Source organism: Callithrix jacchus, chromosome 5, assembly GCF_049354715.1.
Source record: "Callithrix jacchus isolate 240 chromosome 5, calJac240_pri, whole genome shotgun sequence".
NCBI lineage: Eukaryota > Metazoa > Chordata > Mammalia > Primates > Cebidae > Callithrix > Callithrix jacchus.
The window spans coordinates 122,216,913-122,235,439 of NC_133506.1; the positions used below are offsets into that span (position 1 = coordinate 122,216,913).

Sequence of the window (18,527 nt, forward strand, 5' to 3'; positions counted from 1 at the left end):
GGAGTGCAGTGGTACGATCTCAGCTCACTGCAGCTTCCACCTTCCAGGCTCAAGCGATCCTCCTACCTCAGTCCCCCAAGTAACTGGGATACAGGCACATGCTGCCATGCTGAGCTAATTTTTGTATTTTTTGGTGGAGACAGGGTTTTCCTGTGTTACCCAGCTGGTCTCAAACTCTTGAACTTAAGTAATCTGCTCACTTCAGGTTCCCAAAGTGCTGGGACTACAGGCTGTTTCCAACTTTTATCTTAGGTTAGGTGGAGTATGTGTACAGGTTTGTTATATGGGTAAATGTCATGTTGTGGGAGTTTGACCTATATCTTTCTTTTAAGGGAAACAACAAAACCTAGAAATAAATGTACTAGAATTTTGGGAACTAAGATAAATTTTTGCTTCTGTCATTATGATTGAATTTTATAAGGCTAAAATGATATTAAAATTACTTTTAAAATTATATGAAAATAAAAAGTTTTTAAACTTTTAAAAATAATATAAAATAAATAGTGAAGGATGTCATAGTTATCTAGGCAAGAGGTGATTGTGGCTTGGACTGTAGGGTAGCAGTGGAAATGGTTAGAAACAAATTCAGGATCTGCTTTGCAGGTAGAACCTACAGGAATTCTTGATGTATAGGATATGATTTGAAATGAAGTAAGATTTAAAATTGAGTTCCTCAGTCCTATTAGGCTCATTTTGATTGACCGGGAGCTCTTGTGGCAAGGTGCTTCCTTATTAACCAGTACAGACACAGAACATTCCCATCGTCATAGGAAATGGGGTTTGGACAGCATTGCTTTAGAGAAGGACTCATATCTTTCAACTGTGTGAAATTGTTTATTATTATTCATTTTTCATTGATAATTTTCTAGCATTATTTTTCTCCGTGTCTCACTTTCTGAAACTGATTCTCCAAATCTTTATTTCCTGTCATAGTTTGGTACCTTTATATTTTTTCTTACTTTCAGGAAGATTTCCTTGATTTTATCTATAAACTCTTCTATTGAATTTAATATTTGAGCCCTCTGGTTTTAAACTCAAAAGAGTTCTTTTTTCTGAACTTTTCCTGTTTTTATAACATCTTGTTTTCCAAATGCAGTGCCTTTTCTGAGAACACCAATTAGAGGGTTTGTTATTGTTTTGTTTTTGATTTTTAATAAGAACTAAAACAATGTTCTAAAATATTTTAAAACATCACTATTGTTTCTTTCTGGGCCTCCTTTTTTTCTTTGAGATGGAGTCTTGTTCTTTCGTCAGGCTGGAGTGCAGTGGTGTGATCTTGGTTCACTGCAACCTCTACCTCCATGGTTCAAGCAATTCTCCTGCCTCAGCCTCCCAAGTAGCTGGGACTACAGGTGCGCCACCACACCCAACTAATTTTTGTATTTTTAGTAGAGACTGGGTTTCACCATGTTGGCCAGGCTGGTCTTGACCTCTTGACCTCATGATCCACCCCCCTCAGTCTCCCTAAGTGCTAGGATTATAGGTATGACCCAACGCGCCTGGCCTGGTCCTCCCTTTTTTCAGCTTATTTATGTAGGACCATCTTTTATACTGGAGACCTTTTTTAAAAGTCCGGTAATTTTTGATTATCTTTTTTTTTTTTTTTTTTTTGAGACAGAGTTTCGTTCTGTCGCCCAGGCTGGAGTGCAGTGGCGTGATGTCAGCTCACTGCAACCTCTGCCTCCCAGGTTCGAGCAAACCTCCTGCCTCAGTCTCCTGATTAGCTGGGAATGCAGTAGCCCACCACCACACCTGGCTAATTTTTGTATTTTTAGTAGAGACGGGGTTTTACCATATTGGCCAGGCTGGTCTCAAACTCCTGACCTCAGGTGATCCACGCACCTAGGGCTTCCAAAGTGCTGGGATTACAGGTGTGAGCCATCATGCCCAGCCGCTTAATTATTTTTCACTAACAAGCAACTTGGGAGTTTTGTGTATAACACAGGATGTATTGGTAGGCTGGTAGGCTTTTTGCTGGGGCTTTTTAGTGCTTGAATCCGTGTGGAGCCATTTGTTTCTCCTGGATTTTTGCTTGTCTGTCTTCTTATCTTTTTGTCTGTATTGTAGGTACCTGGCTGCCTGTGTCCCACTGTGGTTGTGGGGAGGAGTATAATATGAGTCCAGCTGTTGCCTGTATAGACTTTCATTTAGCTCCCCCTAATTTTATCTTTTCATCTTCCTTTCATTTTATAATAGTTGGCCATTTCTGAGGCCCAAGCCTCTGGGGAATTCTGCTAGGTGAATTGTTTCCCTTCTCGGGAAACAATTGCATTCTTCCACAGACACCATTCCCCACCCAGTCTCCATGTATTCCAAAAATCTGCCTGCTATTGATGGCCAGTCTTATGGTCTTGATTGTTGTATATCTTTTCTATTTATTTATTGTTATTTTAGTGGAGTTGGGCCAGTTGTCACCATTAACTGGGAATCATGCTTTTAAAAAATCTTTTTATAATTTATCAAGTACTTTTCAATATATTACGTCACATGAATCCACAGATGTGACTGTTGTAAGCTAGTTTATCCATCACACATTATCTGAATTGTTAATAAATTGATGGTTTTTAATCTTGTAGTGATATTCCTCTCTCCATTCTAGTTTCTTTTTCTCAAGGGAACTGTATCTGTCTACCAAACTGTAGCATATTGCTTTAAAAGAGAAAATGGTAATTGTGGGAAGAGCTAAACTGAAATAAGTTAGTAGATCCTAAATGTTCTATAATCAGGGATTTCTCCCTCAAATCTTGGGGAAATTAAATGGATTAGTTTTAAGTAAATGAAGAAAAAAACGCAGCTTATTAAATCTGATGTTATAAGAGTTTTCATAACATGGAAAGATACCTATATATGATATTTCAGTGAAAAATTACCAGGCAGTATGTAGTGTCTCATTTTAAATGATATATTTAAAGATGTACATAATATCCAGTTTCCTACTGTAGTGATGTTGTTGATCACTATGTTTCAGTGATCAGATGATGTCATTCAGATCCATTGATTTTAAACATTCCCAGCAACCTTTTAGATTTTTAGCAGCTGTTGGTGGTGGTTGCTTAGGTTTATTATTTCGTTAGAGATGACAGAATGATGATTTAAAACTTCTTTGAATTTGTTTTATATTTATTTTACAAAGGAGAACTTTTCCTTATTGAATATTTAATTACTACATAAAATACAGTCTTTATAAAAAGGGCAGGATAAATGTTTAATCCTTGCCCTTTATTAGTCAATTTTCAGAATATTGAATTGAGGCCTTAGCAGGCCTCTGGATGACCATTGAGGCTTTTTACCCCTTCCCTTTTCACTTTAATATTATTATTCAGTATCATTGTGTATTTGAGTTTTTACTTTATTGTAGTCATTATACATTTTGACACCTTGTTCCCTATCTTTGACCAGTGGAAGCTTCTTCATTAGAAATATTAGAAATGTTTTACATTGAATGAAAATGGAAATATAGTCTGTCCTAATTTGCGTGATGCAGCTCAAGCAATGTCAGTGGGAAATTTATAGCTTATATTAGAATTTAAATGTATAGCTTTTATTAGAATTTAATAAAAGCTTATATTTGAAAAGAGGTAAGATGTCAGATCAGTAATTGAAACTTTTACCCCAAGAAATTAGAAAAGGAAGAGCAAAATAAATTCAAATCAAGCAGAGGGAAGGGAATTTCAAAGATGAGAACACAATTTAATACAATTCACAACAGAAAAGCAATAAAGGAAAATCAGTGAAACCCAGTTCGTTTTTCAGAAAGATCAGTAAAATTGACATACCTTTAGCAAGATTGACAAAGACAAAAAGAGGACACAGGCTACCTATGTTAGGAAGGAGACTGGGTCACTACAGACCCAGTAGGCATTGAAAGGACGGTAATAAGGGAGCACTCCAAACAACTCTGTGCATATACATTCAACAGCATAGATAAAATGAACCACTTTCTTGGATGCCACAGACTACAAAACCTCACCAAAGATGAAATAGATGGCATATGGATAGTCTTATAACTGTTAAGAAATTGAATTTGTAATTAAAACCTTCTAAAAAAGACATCTCTAGGCCCAAATGGTTTTAGCATGGAATTCCTCCAAAAATATAAAGAAGAAAAACCACCAACTTACACAAGTTTTTCAAGAGAATAGGACAGATTTTTATTGTATACGGCCAACATTACTGTGATACCAAAACTAGATAAAGACAGTACAAAAAAGAGAAAATCACAGATCCATTTTCACGAATATCAATGTAAGCATCCTCAGCAAAACATTAGTCATTTGAATTTAGCAATACAAGGAAAGAATAATTTACTATGACCATGGGGGACTTATTCCCAGAATGCAAGGCCAGTGTGGTATTTGAAAATAAATTAATGTAACATAGCTTACTAACAACCTAAAGAGAAAAATCACACAATTGTATCAATAGACATAGAAAAAAAACTACATGCACTTGACAAAATGCACTATCCACTCATGATGAAACTCTTGGTAAACTAGAAGTGGAAAGGAACTTCTTGACCTTGTTAAAGGGCATCTATAATAATCCTGCAGCTACCATCATACTTAATGGTGAGAGACTTAATTCTTCTAAGATTAGGAACAAGGCAAGATGCTTGCTCTCTGCACTCCTCTTCAACATTCTGCCGGAAGTCTTAGCCAGTGCAATAAGGCAAGGAAATAAATGGCATAGGGACTGGGAAGGAAGAAATGAAGCTGTCTCTGTTTGCAGATGACATGATTGTCAATGTAGAAAAAGCCCAAGGAATCTCCCAAAAAACAAACAGTAAAAATCCTGTAACTAATGTGAATTTAGCAAGGTCACAGGATATAAGGTCAACACACACACAAAAAATCAATCTTATAATATAATCTTCAGTATATCTAATTTAGAAGCATTAAAAAATTTTCAAGTTTCTGTTTTGCTTTTCTGACATAAAAGATTAATTATATTTATAACAATTTGAAATTGAATTTCATATTTTATCAACACATTTATTTCTGTCAATAGCTGTTTAGAAGCTGCTATAGATAGTTTATATAGTACTTTCCCCAGAGTCTGCTGTGTGTCAACTGAGTGATTATTTTGGATTTCAGTTTGGAAGATACAAATGATATACATCTTCTATAAAGTTTAATTGAATATTGTCTCTTATTATCAGTCTTCCATTTCTTTCTGAGTTTTAGTTTTCTTCTTTTAAGCTTTGTGGTTCATATGTCTATTCATTGTAAAAAGGTTTTTTTTATAATACTGGTTTGTGTATGTTCGTTATTTAATGAAAAGCAGCTTATAAAGTTACCACCTGAAATTCATGAGAGTATATTTAGTATTCTGTATCACCAGGAGACTTAGTTATCATAACCTGCTCTTTCTGAGTCCATACCCAACGCTGGTTCTGCACTTTAGTATTCACCTATGAAAACTTTAGAATGTGATCCCCTGAAGATTGTTACTGGGCTAAACACGCAGGGGATAGTCTTGAAAAGAATGACTGCATTTCAATTTTAAGAGCTAATTGTCTTCATTACAAACCTTGATTAAAAAAAAAAGAGATACTCTGCACAAGCCATTATGATCAAGGTTTGTCTAGGCATAGAGCACCTAATGCAGTTGAGAAAGGCTGGTTATTCTACTCACTGTCTTTAATGCCTTAGAAAGAGACACTTCAAATGTGCTGATTACGTTCCTAGTTGACACTAAATTAATTTGGATGGTTAATATTCTCAAAAACAAAAATCATAATGATTTGACCATTGAAAATAATTGCCTTTAAAGCAGAGTAAAATTAAAGATGAATTGAGATTTTTTTTTTTTTTTTTTTTGAGACGGAGTTTCGCTCTTGTTACCCAGGCTGGAGTGCAATGGTGCAATCTCGGCTCACCGCTACCTCCGCCTCCTGGGTTCAGGCAATTCTTCTGCCTCAGCCTCCCGAGTAGCTGGGATTACAGGCGTGCACCACAACGCCCAGCTAATTTTTTTTGTATTTTTAGTAGAGACGGGGTTTTACCATGTTGACCAGGATGGTCTCGATCTCTTGACCTCATGATCCACCCGCCTCGGCCTCCCAAAGTGCTGGGATTACAGGCTTGAGCCACCGTGCCCGGCTGAATTGAGATATTATGCTTAGAAACAGAACTATACAATTGTATGAAAAAGAAATTAACTAGATGGCATTAGTACCTCTTACCTTCCTCCATTCAATAGCTAAGACTTTGAAAATGCAGAAACAACCTGGACACTCAAAACTTCATAGTGAGAGAATTGCTTCTCCTCCCCACTTTCCTGCCTCTTGGCTCAAGGGCAGCCAATCTAGGCCCATTTTCTTCCCTAGTTTACATCCTAGTGTTTCCATCTACTTTGACTTAATACTCTCAGTGCTTACACCCACAATTTCCACAATTAATTTGCTTGATAATGTCTGCTTGTGCTATTTTATGTTTCCAGAAGCCATCCTGCTACTGCTTTGCTAATTGGTCTCTCTGCCTTCTTTTTAATCCACCTTCCAGTTCCTGATTTCCAATTATTGCTAACAACAATGGTAAAAGAATGATTTCTGAGAGTCATAATTGACCACAGCCTGAATAGCAAATTTATTGTTTGCTATCCAAGAAAAGAAAAGAGGAAAAAGAAAGGGGCAATAAAAATCCAATCCCTTCTTTGTCTCTTTTGATTTTTGTTGGTTTAAAGTCCATTTTATCGTAGACTAGGATTGCCACCCCTGGTTTTTTTTTGCTCTCCATTTGCTTAGTAAATCTTCTTCTATCCCTTTATTTTGAGTCTCTGTGTGTCTTTGCATGTGACATGGTCTCCTGAATACAGCACACCCATGGTTCTTGGCTTTTTATCCAATTTGCCAGTCTGTTTCTTTGGATTGGGGCATTTAGTCCATTTATAATTAATATTAATATTGTTATATGTGAATTTGATCCTGCCATTTTTTTACTGGTTGGTTGTTTTGCTCTTTGGTTGACATAATTTCTTCATTGTGTCATTGGTCTTTACCATTTGGTTCTTTTTTGCAGTTGCTGGTCCTGATTTTTCTTTTCTGTATTTAGTGCTTCTTTCAGGAGCTCTTGTAGGGCAGGTCTGGTAGGAAATCAACAAGGAAATCTAGGATTTGAACGCAGATGTGGACCAAGCGAACTTAATAGGCATTTACAGAACTCTCAACCCCAAATCCACAGAATATACATTCTTCTCAGCACCACATTGCACTTGGTCTAAAATCGACCACATAATTGCAAGTAAATCACTCCTCAGCAAATGCAAAAGAACGGAAAATCATTAACATTCTCAGACCACAGTGCAAATCAAATTAGAACACAGGATTAAGAAACTAACTCAAAACTGCACAACTTCATGGAAAATGAACAACTGGATAAACAGTGAAATGAATGTTGACTGGATAAACAATGAAATGAAGGCAGAAATAAAGATGTTCTTTGAAACCAACGAGAACGAACACACAACATACCGGAATCTCTGGGGCACATTTAAAGCAGAGTCTAGAGGGAAATTCATAGCAATAAATACCCACATGAGGAGTAAGGAAAGGTCTAAAATCAACACCTTATCATCAAAATTGGAAGAGTTAGAGGAGCAAGATAAAAAAAAAACTCAAAACCCAGCAGAAGACAAGAAATAACTAAGATCACAGCAGAACTGAAGGAGATAGAGACACAAAAAAACCCTTCCAAAAAATCAACAAATCCAGGAGCTAGTTTTTTGAAAAGATCAACAAAATAGGTAGACCACTAGCCAGACTAATAAAAAAGAAAAGACAGAAGAATCAAATAGATGCAATAAAAAATGATAAAGGGGACATCACCACCAATTCCACAGAAATACAAACTACCATCAGAAATTACTACAAACAACTCTATGCACACAAACCAGTAAATCTGAAAGAAATGGATAAATTCCTGGACACTTGCACTCTCCCAAGACTAAACCAGGAAGAAGTTGAAACCCTGAATAGACCAATAACAAGGGCTGAAGTTGAGGTAGGAATTAATAGCCTACCAACTAAAAAAAGCCCAGGTCAAGAGGGGTTTATAGCCGAATTCTACCAGATGTACAAAGAGGAGCTGGTACCATTCCTTCTGAAGCTATTCCAAACAATACAAAAAGAGGGAATTCTATTTGCAGACAGCATGATTGTATATTTACAAGACCCCATCATCTCAGCCCAAAGTCTTCTGAAACTGATAAACAACTTCAGCAAAGTCTCAGGATACAAAATCAATGTGCAGAAATCACAAGCATTTCTATACACCAATAAAGACATAGACCAATGGAACAGAACAGAGGCCTTAGAGGCAACACCACACGTCTGTAGTCATCTGATCTTTGACAAACCTGAGAAAAACAAGCAATGGGGAAAGGATTCCCTGTTTAATAAATGATGTTGAGAAAACTGGCTAGCAATGGGCAGAAAGCAGAAACTGGACCCTTTCCTGACACCTTACACTAAAATTAACTCCAGATGGATTAAAGATCTAAACATAAGACCTAACACCATAAAAATCCTAGAAGAAAACCTAGGCAAAACCATTCAGGACATAGGCGTAGGCAAGGACTTCATGGTGGCAAAAGCCAAAATAGACAAATGGGATCTAATTAAACTCCACGCTTCTGTACAGCAAAGGAAACAATCATTAGAGTGAACTAGCAATCAACAGAATGGGAAAAAATTTTTGCAATTTACCCATCTGACAAAGGGCTAATATCCAGAATCTACAAAGAACTAAAACAGATTTATAAGAAACAAACCCATTCAAAAGTGGGCAAAGGATATGAACAGACCCTTTACAAAAGAAGACATATATGAAGCCAACAAACATATGGAAAAATGCTCATCATCACTGGTCATTAGAGAAATGCAGATCAAAACTACATTGAGATACCATCTCATACCAGTTAGAATGGTGATCATTAAAAAATCTGGAGACAACAGATGCTGGAGAGGATGTGGAGAAATAGGAACACTTTTACACTGTTGGTGGGAGTGCAAATTAGTTCAACCATTGTGGAAGACAGTGTGGCGATTCCTCAAGGACCTAGAAATAGAAATTCCATTTGCCAGCAATCCCATTACTGGGTATATACCCTCAGAATTATAAATTGTTCTATTATAAAGACACATGCACATGTATGTTCATTGCGGCACTGTTTACAATAGCAAAGACCTGGAACCAACCCAAATGTCCATCAACGATAGACTGGCTAAAGAAAATGTGGCACATATACACCATGGAATACTACGCAGCCATAAAAAAACAATGAGTTTGTGTCCTTCATAGGGACATGGATGAATCTGGAAACCATCATTCTCAGCAAACTGATATAAGAACAGAAAACCAAACTGCATATTCTCACTCATAGGCAGGTGTTGAACAATTAGAACACATGGACACAGGGAGGGGAGCATCACACACTGCATTCAGTTGAGGGGGCTAGAGGAGGGATAGCAGGGGGTGGAGAGGGTGGGGAGGGATAACATGGGGAGAAATACCACATACAGGTGATGGGGGGATGAAGGCAGCAAACCACCTTGCCGTGTATGTAGCTATGCAACAATCCTGCATGATCTGTACATGTACCCCAGAACCTAAAGTATAATAAAAAAATATAAAATTAAAAAAAAAAATCCAATCCCATTCTGTCATTTGAGACTGAACGTGGAATCTTATCTTTATATATTACATTAAAATAATTATATAGCAATGAACCCTTCCTGTGCACCAAGAACTGTTGTAAATGCCATGCATACTTATTTAATTCTCCCAACAATCCCAGGATGTGGGGATTATGGGTAATTCATGTTAAAAAGAAGTTAAATCAATTGCTCAACGTGACACTGCCAATAAAAGTCAGAGCTTGAAGTCTAATCCAGATGGTCTGGCCTTAGGTGGAGGCTGATACCTAACCACTGCTCTGTAGTGCCTTGCCATTAGAACTGACTATGACTATTGACCACAAGAGTCTGGCAAGAACAAATTAAACCGCACTTCGGTAACTATAAAAAAATCTTGAAATGGCTCCCACATAGATCTTGTTGAAAGAGTTAAAGGAATTTGGGTTGTGCAAATGGAGTTTAGGGAGGAGAAAATATACTGGGTAAATTAATTGGGTTTCAGACATTTACAAGATTTTTTGAATACATGAATAAGTATTTTGTATTATTTAAAGTTTGAGTGGAGTCCAGTCAGGAGGATTTATGTTGGATGGGAGGAATCAGATCTTGCCATAAGGTTTAAAGAAAAATAAATTGTGATGTTATGAAGGCCAGGGCCCAAGAGATAAGTCTAGAATAGATGATTCTGCTCAAGAAGGCCAGGACTCAATTGACTATACTTCACCCATTTAATTTTGAGCAGATTTGCTCTTTCATGCTTTTTCTTAATCTGCTGTTATCTAAAGTATCAATAGGATTTTAGAACCAAAAACAACTACTTCAGTTCCCGTATTCTATAGATAAGAAAACAGAATTGGAAATCAGACATGTATTGTCAGGACTATGCAGTGAGGAACAGAACTGAGTTTTGAGCCCAGGTGTTCCGACATTATGTCAAGAGCCTAGCCTGCCCCCTCCCCGCCTCTTTTTCTTTTTGGTTGGAAGTAGGGTGGAGGGAGGGTTTCACAGTCACAGATTATTCTGGAGAATTTCTACTTTACGTAGTGAGATTGCTATGGAGTAAAAAGAAAGGACTATGGCACAGGTGCATGGATTTATGAAATGCTCTTTTTCTTTGTGTAGTATGAGCCCAGAGGACCTGGTCGGCCCTTGTACCAAAGAAGAATCTCATCTAGCTCAGTTCAACCTTGTTCTGAAGAAGTAAGCACTCCTCAAGACAGTCTGGCTCAGTGTAAAGAGCTTCAGGACCACAGTAACCAATCTTCTTTCAACTTTTCATCCCCGGAGTCCTGGGTAAACAGCACCTCATCTACTCCCTATCAGAACATTCCGTGCAATGGATCCAGCAGGACAGCTCAGCCCAGAGAGTTGATAGGTAAGATAGAGTGGGTGGGTAAAACTAATCTCTACTCCTCAGTTCCCAGATATCTGTGGAGTTTTTCTTCTACACCCCCTACCCCCAATTTTCATTATCATCACTGAACAGTATTTAATAATGCCAATATCTCATAGGTGTGCAACTTAGGACTGTATTGATTCCATATATATATATAATTTTTTTTTTTTGAGACAGTATTTCACTCTTGTTGCCTAGGCTGGAGTACAATGGCATGGTCTCAGCTCACTGCAACCTCTATCTCCTGGGTTCAAGCTATTCTCTTGCCTCAGCCTCCTAAGTAGCGGGGATTACAGACATGCACACCCAAGCCTGGGTAATGTAGAGACCGGGTTTCACCATGTTGGCCAGGCTGGTTTCGAACTCCTGACCTCAGGTGATCTACCCGCCTTGGCTTCCCAAAGTGCTGGGATCATAGGTGAGAGCCACTGTACCAGGCCGATAATTTTAAGTCTGGAAGGTTAGTAGATCTATTCGTATATAGAAACTGATCATTTTGACCTGTGATTAAATGAAAGAAGAAATGGGGCTTAAAACATGTCTCTGAATAGATAGACTCACCTTTGCTTGGGAAAAGTTTGTTTTCTACTTTTTGGTTTTTTCCTTTAGGGGAGCGGGTGAGAGTTGCTTAGATTAATATGTTTTCAAGGATTCATTGTCAGTAAAATGTTGATAATTTGCTATATAACAGAGTCTGGCTACGAGAGAGACTAGTAAAGTCTAACATTTTGAGGAATCCTGTGTTTATTCCTTATATTCTGATAAACTGTGGAAGTCCATGGCTAAAAAGCAAAAAGGCATAGAAAGGGATAGGAATGGGTAAGACACTCTAAACTTGTACTATATGTTGGAAAGTCTAGAGTCTGCCTCTTTAGCCTTAAAGACGAATGCACTTTTATCTTTCCTCTGTTCCCTTTTTTATAGTGAATGTAAAGAAACTAATTATACTGCTTGAATTCTCTGATTCCTTCTCTTTGTATGCTGTAGACATGATCTTTGTGAACAAGTCTGAGATCTTCATGTGGTGAATTTTTGCCCAGTAGCATCAACTTTTGTATTTGGAACTAATTTTGTTCATCTTTAATATGTGAATCTGTTGTTTCCGTAACTGGCCCATTTTTGAATATGTGCCACGCAAGCATATTTTTAGAACAATAGACGTGGTAGGGCAAAAAAAAAAAAAAATTTAAAAGCTTTTGCTTTGATTTGCTGGCAAATGACATTGTCATTATAATCTTTAGACATTCTTTAGTATCTGTTATGAGTAAGCTGCTGTATTTTGCCCCGGGTTGCTTTGTCTTTTTGTTGTTGTTTTTGAGACAGGGTCTCACTTTGTCACCCAGACTGGAGTGCAGTAGTGCAGTCTCAGCTCACTGCAACCTTTGCACCCCAAGCTCAAATGATCCTCCTGCCTCAGCCTCCGAAGTAGCTGGAACTATAGGCACGTGCCACTATGCCTGGCTAATTTTGGTGTTTATTTTTGTAGAGATAGGGTTGCGCCATGTTTCCCAGGCTGGTCTCAAACTTCTGTACTCAGGCAATCTGCCCACCTCAGCTTCCCAAAGTGCTGGGATTACAGGCATGAGCCACTGTGCCTGGCTGCTTTGTCAGTTTTTGTTTGTTTTTTTGAGACGAAATCTCACTCTGTCACCCTGGCTGGAGTGCACTGGTGTGATCCTGGCTCACTGCAACCTCTGCCTTCCAGGTTCAAGCGATTCTCCTGCCTCTCAGCTTCCTGAGTAGCTGAGATTACAGGCCCCCACCACCATGTTCAGCTAATTTTTATATTTTTAATAGAGACGGGGTTTCACCATGTTGTCCAGGCTGACCTCAAGTGATCCACCTACCTTGGCCTCCCCCAGTTCTGGGATTACAGGCGTGAGCCTGCTTGGTCACTTGTAAGGTCTAGTATAGATATACTCACTCACGTTATCATATTTGAATTTCCTGGCAAACATCTACATTACAAATCAGTGATGGTAATTTGTTACTTTTTTGGTTGTTTTATTATAATTTATTTTTAAGATAACATCATTTCTGTTTCTTTTTCTTTTTTTAACCTAAGTTTTAGGATAGCTTTTGGCCAAAATCAATAAAAAGCTGACCCAAGCTGATGAGGTAGAAAGTTCCTGAGTAAATGCTCATGTCATTTATAGTATCTCTTCTGCAAATATAAAGTCATTATTTTCTTCATTGCTTGGAGACATGCTGTAGTATTTTTTAGTTGAAAGTATCACTTAGTTAAGTATTGAAAAATTAATTCAAAATCATGAGTGTCCTGAAGCACAACCTCTTATCAATTTTTTATTTTTAGAGAATTGTAGTAGTAGTAACAGATATAAAACAATTACGTGAGAAACTTCTTACTGAAGCTAGAGATTCATTTCTAGAGCTTGAAGAAAACTTTATATTATATTGATTTGAAATTTTAAAAAGATCATTGTGTTTGATATGGATATCAATTTACAGTTAAACTGTAAGCCTGAAATAGAAACCCCATCTTTGGCCTTTTTAAATGTTGAATTTCTCATTTTGGCACTGAATACACTGTAAGCTGTTAGTAAATGCTATTGAAGAAAAAAGATAATGAAACTAGATTCTGTGCAATTAAGGGGGTGACCCAGTTGCACTGCGCGGGGTGGGGATAGCTCCTCCAACACAGGTGTGTTTAGTTTCTGTTCACTTACCTAGTGACAAGACATACTTTAGCAGACCTTTTCTTTTAATGCATGAGATGAAAATTTTAGATTAGATAGAGATGTGTATTTTGAAAAATATTAGTTGTAAGACTAGTGAAATTCATAGTTTCAGAGAATGTTTTCTCTTATTGGGAATATATACATGATTAATTAAAGCAGTCTTGTATTTGTGGTTAGATAAGGACATAGGCATTAGGTTAAACTGTCTCTAAGCTATTATTTTCTAAGTATTTATTTATATAAAAGCATTTAAAACTAGGCCGGGTGCGGTGGCTCATGCCTATAATCCCAGCATTTTGGGAGGCCAACACGAGCAGATCACCTGAGGTCGGCAGCTTGAGACCAACTTGGCCAACCTGGTGAAATGCTGTCTCTACCAACAATACAAAAAATTAGCTGGGCGTGGTGATACACACCTTTAATCCCAGCTACTTGGGAGCCTGAGGTAGGAGAATCAATTTAAGCTTAGTGTGATGGGTGGGGTTTCTGTACCTATAGGAAACTGAGAAAGAACAAAAATGGAGAGATTGTTATCAGTGTCTTCTTTGCTCTCCTAGTCTTTCCCCGTCTGTTTAATTTTTCAGGACTCATCCCAGGTTTCATTTTCCCTGTGAAAATTCCCTCCTGGCTCTCTCAGAACTCCCTTAGGACCTATCAGCATTCACTGTCCCACCTCCATTGTTATTTAGCCGTGCTGTGGGTTTGTATATTATTTCCACAATCAAATACAAGTTTATGAAGGGCGGCTCTAACCAACTGCGTACTTTCATAGGTCTAGCACAGCAGTGAGTACGTTGTAAGTGCTCAATAAACATTTATTGCATTGAGATGGCACTTTAAGGTTTTGGATGGGTAAATGGGCAAATTCCAGATAAGAGAAGCAACCTGTGCAAAAGCAGGAAAAGTGAACTGATCATGACTTCCCAGCCTTTTCAATTAAATAGAAAGTCTGTGAGAAGATTCAGAATTTATTTGAAAAGAGGTAGAGGAGGAAAATAAAGGACGAAGACCTCAAAGAGCAAAGAATGCAATTTATTACAGAGCCACAGAAAACGTAAACAATACTGATACAGGAATAGAAACACAAATCAGTGGAACAGGAAGACTAGAAAGCCCAGATACCGACTTCAGTGCACAAAAGAATTTAGTAATAATAAGAGTATGATCTGAATAGACAGGATGTTATTCAGTGAATGATTAATTGTGTAACCAAGGAACAAGTAAATGAACAGTCATATCTTTACCTTATGCTGGATAACAAAATAAATTACAGATAGATAACATTTTAATTTAACAAGAAACCCTAAAAGGTTCACAAAAAGATGTAAATATGTATCTGACTTCACATAGGATCTAGTTCATGGATTTACTTAATAAAATCTGAAACATTTGTTGACAAAGTGAAAGCATTATAAATAAAATTAAAAGGGAAATCACGAAACAGGTAAAAATATTTGCAACATATGAGAAAAGAATAATATTCTTCACATGTAAAAAGTGCTTACAAAATAATAGGAAAAAACAGTAGAATAGTATGTCCACTAGAATAATGGACAAAGATAGCCTGCAAATAGGTAATAAACAGGAAAAACTGTCCATACACACCAACTATCAAGAAAATGCAGATTGTAACCACAGCAAGATCATGATGTACTTAATAAAATAGGCTAACTTTTAAACAGTAATAATCCCAGTATTCTGATAGGGTAAGGCCATGGGCAAACATGGCTGGCTGAGTACACATGGGCGGCATCTTCCCGCAGAGCGGTTTGGCCACAGTTGTCAGAAGCTTTGTACACCTAGGGATTTATCCTGAGGAAGTAACCATGAAGTACGTGAATTTGTACGGCTTGTACATCCTGCTGTACACCTAGGCATTTACCCTGAGGAAGCAGCCATGACTATTGAGAAATATTTACCTGGAGCATCTCGGTCTATAGAAGAGAAAAATTGGCGATAATGAACATTTCTAAATATGAGACATTACCTAAGTAAGTTATGAAATAATCTAAATCAAGGACTTAGGGAAAAATAAAACAACAACTTAAGACTTGTCTCTGGTATTGGGAAGTATGAATTGTCCTCAGTGAATTTGTATTATGTTTGTAATCCAGTACAATGTTATATAAATTTTTTGAAGATTGAAAAGAAAAGCAATTATCTGAAAGCAAGCTATGGTTTAGTGAGCAATAAAATTGGTTAGGAAGGATGGATTCAAATTTTAAGGGACCTTGAAAGGCAGATTATAGGAAATGTGAAATCATTTACAGCCCCCACACCCACACCTTACTCTATGTTACTCAGTATATAATACAAGGAAGGGCAGCATTTTAAACAAATGGAATCCCATGGTACTATTACTTAGCTCAGTAATAAAAGCTGTTTGGACCAGGAGTCTGGATATGCAGCTTCTTTTTGTTTAAGAGAGAACATGTGCCTGTTTACAAACTATGAGCGATTACTAGGATAAATATCAAAGTCTGCAGTTACACAAACTAGTTTTTTATTTCTCAGCAAGCCTTCAGATTTGAACGTTAGTTTTTATATGTTAGCTATTAATTACACTTCTCATCGCTGTTTTACGTGTCTATAGGATAGAGATGTTTGGTTGGATGTGTTGTGATTTCAGCATTCTGTGGCAGACGGTGTCTGTCCTTGTGGCTGTACTGCCAGAGTTCCTGGAGATCAAAGCCAGTTCTGACACAATGAGTGAATGAGGTGCATGAACATTGCTGGGCTCACCCTTAAATCACTGTCACTTTCTATGGTTTTAGCTCCACCCAAGACTGTCAAACCCTCTGAGGATCAACTGAAGTCGGAGAACCTCGAGGTGTCCAGTTCTTTCAACTACAGTGTGCTGCAGCATCTCGGCCAGTTCCCACCCCTCATGCCCAACAAGCAGATCGCGGAGTCGGCCAATAGCAGTAGCCCCCAGAGCTCTGCAGGGGGCAAGCCTGCCATGTCCTATGCCAGTGCTCTGCGGGCCCCTCCAAAGCCCAGGCCCCCTCCTGAGCAGGCCAAGAAGAGTAGCGACCCTCTGTCTCTCTTCCAGGAACTGAGCCTGGGGAGCTCATCCGGCAGCAATGGCTTTTACTCATATTTTAAATAATCACTTTTTTTTCCCTCAAGGGAGAATGTTTTAATTTCTGTTTTTATCACTAGAATAAAGGTAGTTGGACTTCATCTATAGATGCACAGTTCCCTTTGTTTTAATATTAAGTATGTTCTCACTTAATTGCTTTGCTGCTAGACTTACAACTAATTTTTTAAGTATATTCCATTATTTTGCATTTTCGATGTGTCAAAACTTTGACAGCTTTTATGTAGAATAAAAAAAAAATTTTAATTTGTGTATTGTTACATGTTTGCATCAAGCTAGCAGCCAAGAGGTTAATTGTGCAACTATAAAAAAAAAGAAAAAAAAATTTTGTCTAAAATATATTTAAAAAGAAAAAAAATTGTAAGTAGCATTTACATTTATTCAATAATATTACCATATGCTGGGTTTCTGTACCAGAAATGGCCAGTTGATGTACAAATGTATGTTATTTTTGCTTAAATTCATTTAAAATTTTTTAAAATAAAGGGGCAGCATCTTCTAAATACTTTAAGTTTTATCAGCCTTTTTTTTTTTTTTTTGTGACATGATGCTGCATTCTAAAACTTTTATAGTTTTAGACTATGTATGATGTGCTGTTGTAATCTCCATCCACCATAGGATAGAGTTAAAGGCATTCTTTGCAGGCATATTTCGTATGCCACTGTTTTTTGAAATGTGAAAAAAAACATTGGCATACTTAGTTATTTTTGGACAAGCTACACTTCAAGCTTGTTTTTAATGTTAATTTGATAGTGTGTGTGTTTTTTTTTTTAAACAAATCAAGAAGCTGAAAAATTTTTAGGATTGTTGGTGCTTAGTAGACTTGATAACTATTTTAAAAATGCGTGAATTTAGTAAAATTCTTTTTTCTCACTATGCATGTGTAAATGTTTGTAACCTGGCTTCCCTCTTCTCCAGTGGTATAAAGAATTGTGCCGCTTCAAGGTTTGGGTCTTTATTCCTCCAGTAAAAATTTTGGTACCTTATTTGCTGTTTACATTAAAATGTGACATTATATGTGGCAATTCAAATATTTTGCTAGCTGCCTTGTTTGAGGAACACCATTAAAGAAGAAATATGTTTGTCAAAAATGTATCAAAATTCAGCAAAATCTGGGGCAGAAAACTACCCCTGTTTTTCATGTCTTTCGATTCTTCTAAAATACCCCTATTGAACTTGTATACAATATAAAATTTAAATAGCCATCTTAAATATTCTACTGTCTAAAATGGTTTTGAATGAATTTTGGTAAAATCCAAAGGAGAATGTTTACCCTCTTGAAACTGAAGGTCTTGTCACACATTTAAAGCAATATATGTCCTTATCATTTTCCTGATCTAGTAATACTACTTTTATATTTCAGAGATACCTTGAAACTACAATATAAACTTAAAAAAAAATTAAGATGAGGCTGGGGAACCTTTCAAATGAATGCAGTCTTCCTGATGATCCCTTCAAAAACAGGTTTTTGAAAGACCACATTTAATAGTCTATCCCGTAATCAGAGTACATTTTTAAAACCAGGATGAAAAGTGGCAAGGATAAAGAAAAACTACTGACATTTCTTCAGTGACTGGCGTTTAGTTTATGTTGGCCAGCTACAACCCCTTTTCATCCTCAGACAGCATGGGATAAAAGAGTGCCTTTGGTTAATGGTTAGCAAGCTCCAGGATGAACACCGTGTGCCTCTTTTATTCA

The 18,527-nt window shown here is 37.2% G+C and overlaps 1 protein-coding gene across 12 annotated transcripts in view; it reads left to right on the forward strand.

Annotated features, from left to right (window-relative positions):
* HELZ (helicase with zinc finger) overlaps positions 1-17,772 on the forward strand; it is a 175,833-nt gene extending 158,061 nt beyond the window's left edge. For all 12 annotated transcript variants that reach the window (XM_078374466.1, XM_035301579.3, XM_078374468.1 and 9 more), the window contains 2 exons: positions 10,757-11,009; positions 16,504-17,772. In XM_078374466.1, the coding sequence (XP_078230592.1) occupies positions 10,757-11,009; positions 16,504-16,838 (588 nt within the window). In that variant the 3' untranslated portion in view covers positions 16,839-17,772. The remainder of the gene's footprint in view (positions 1-10,756; positions 11,010-16,503) is intronic.
* The last annotated feature ends 755 nt before the right edge of the window (positions 17,773-18,527 follow it).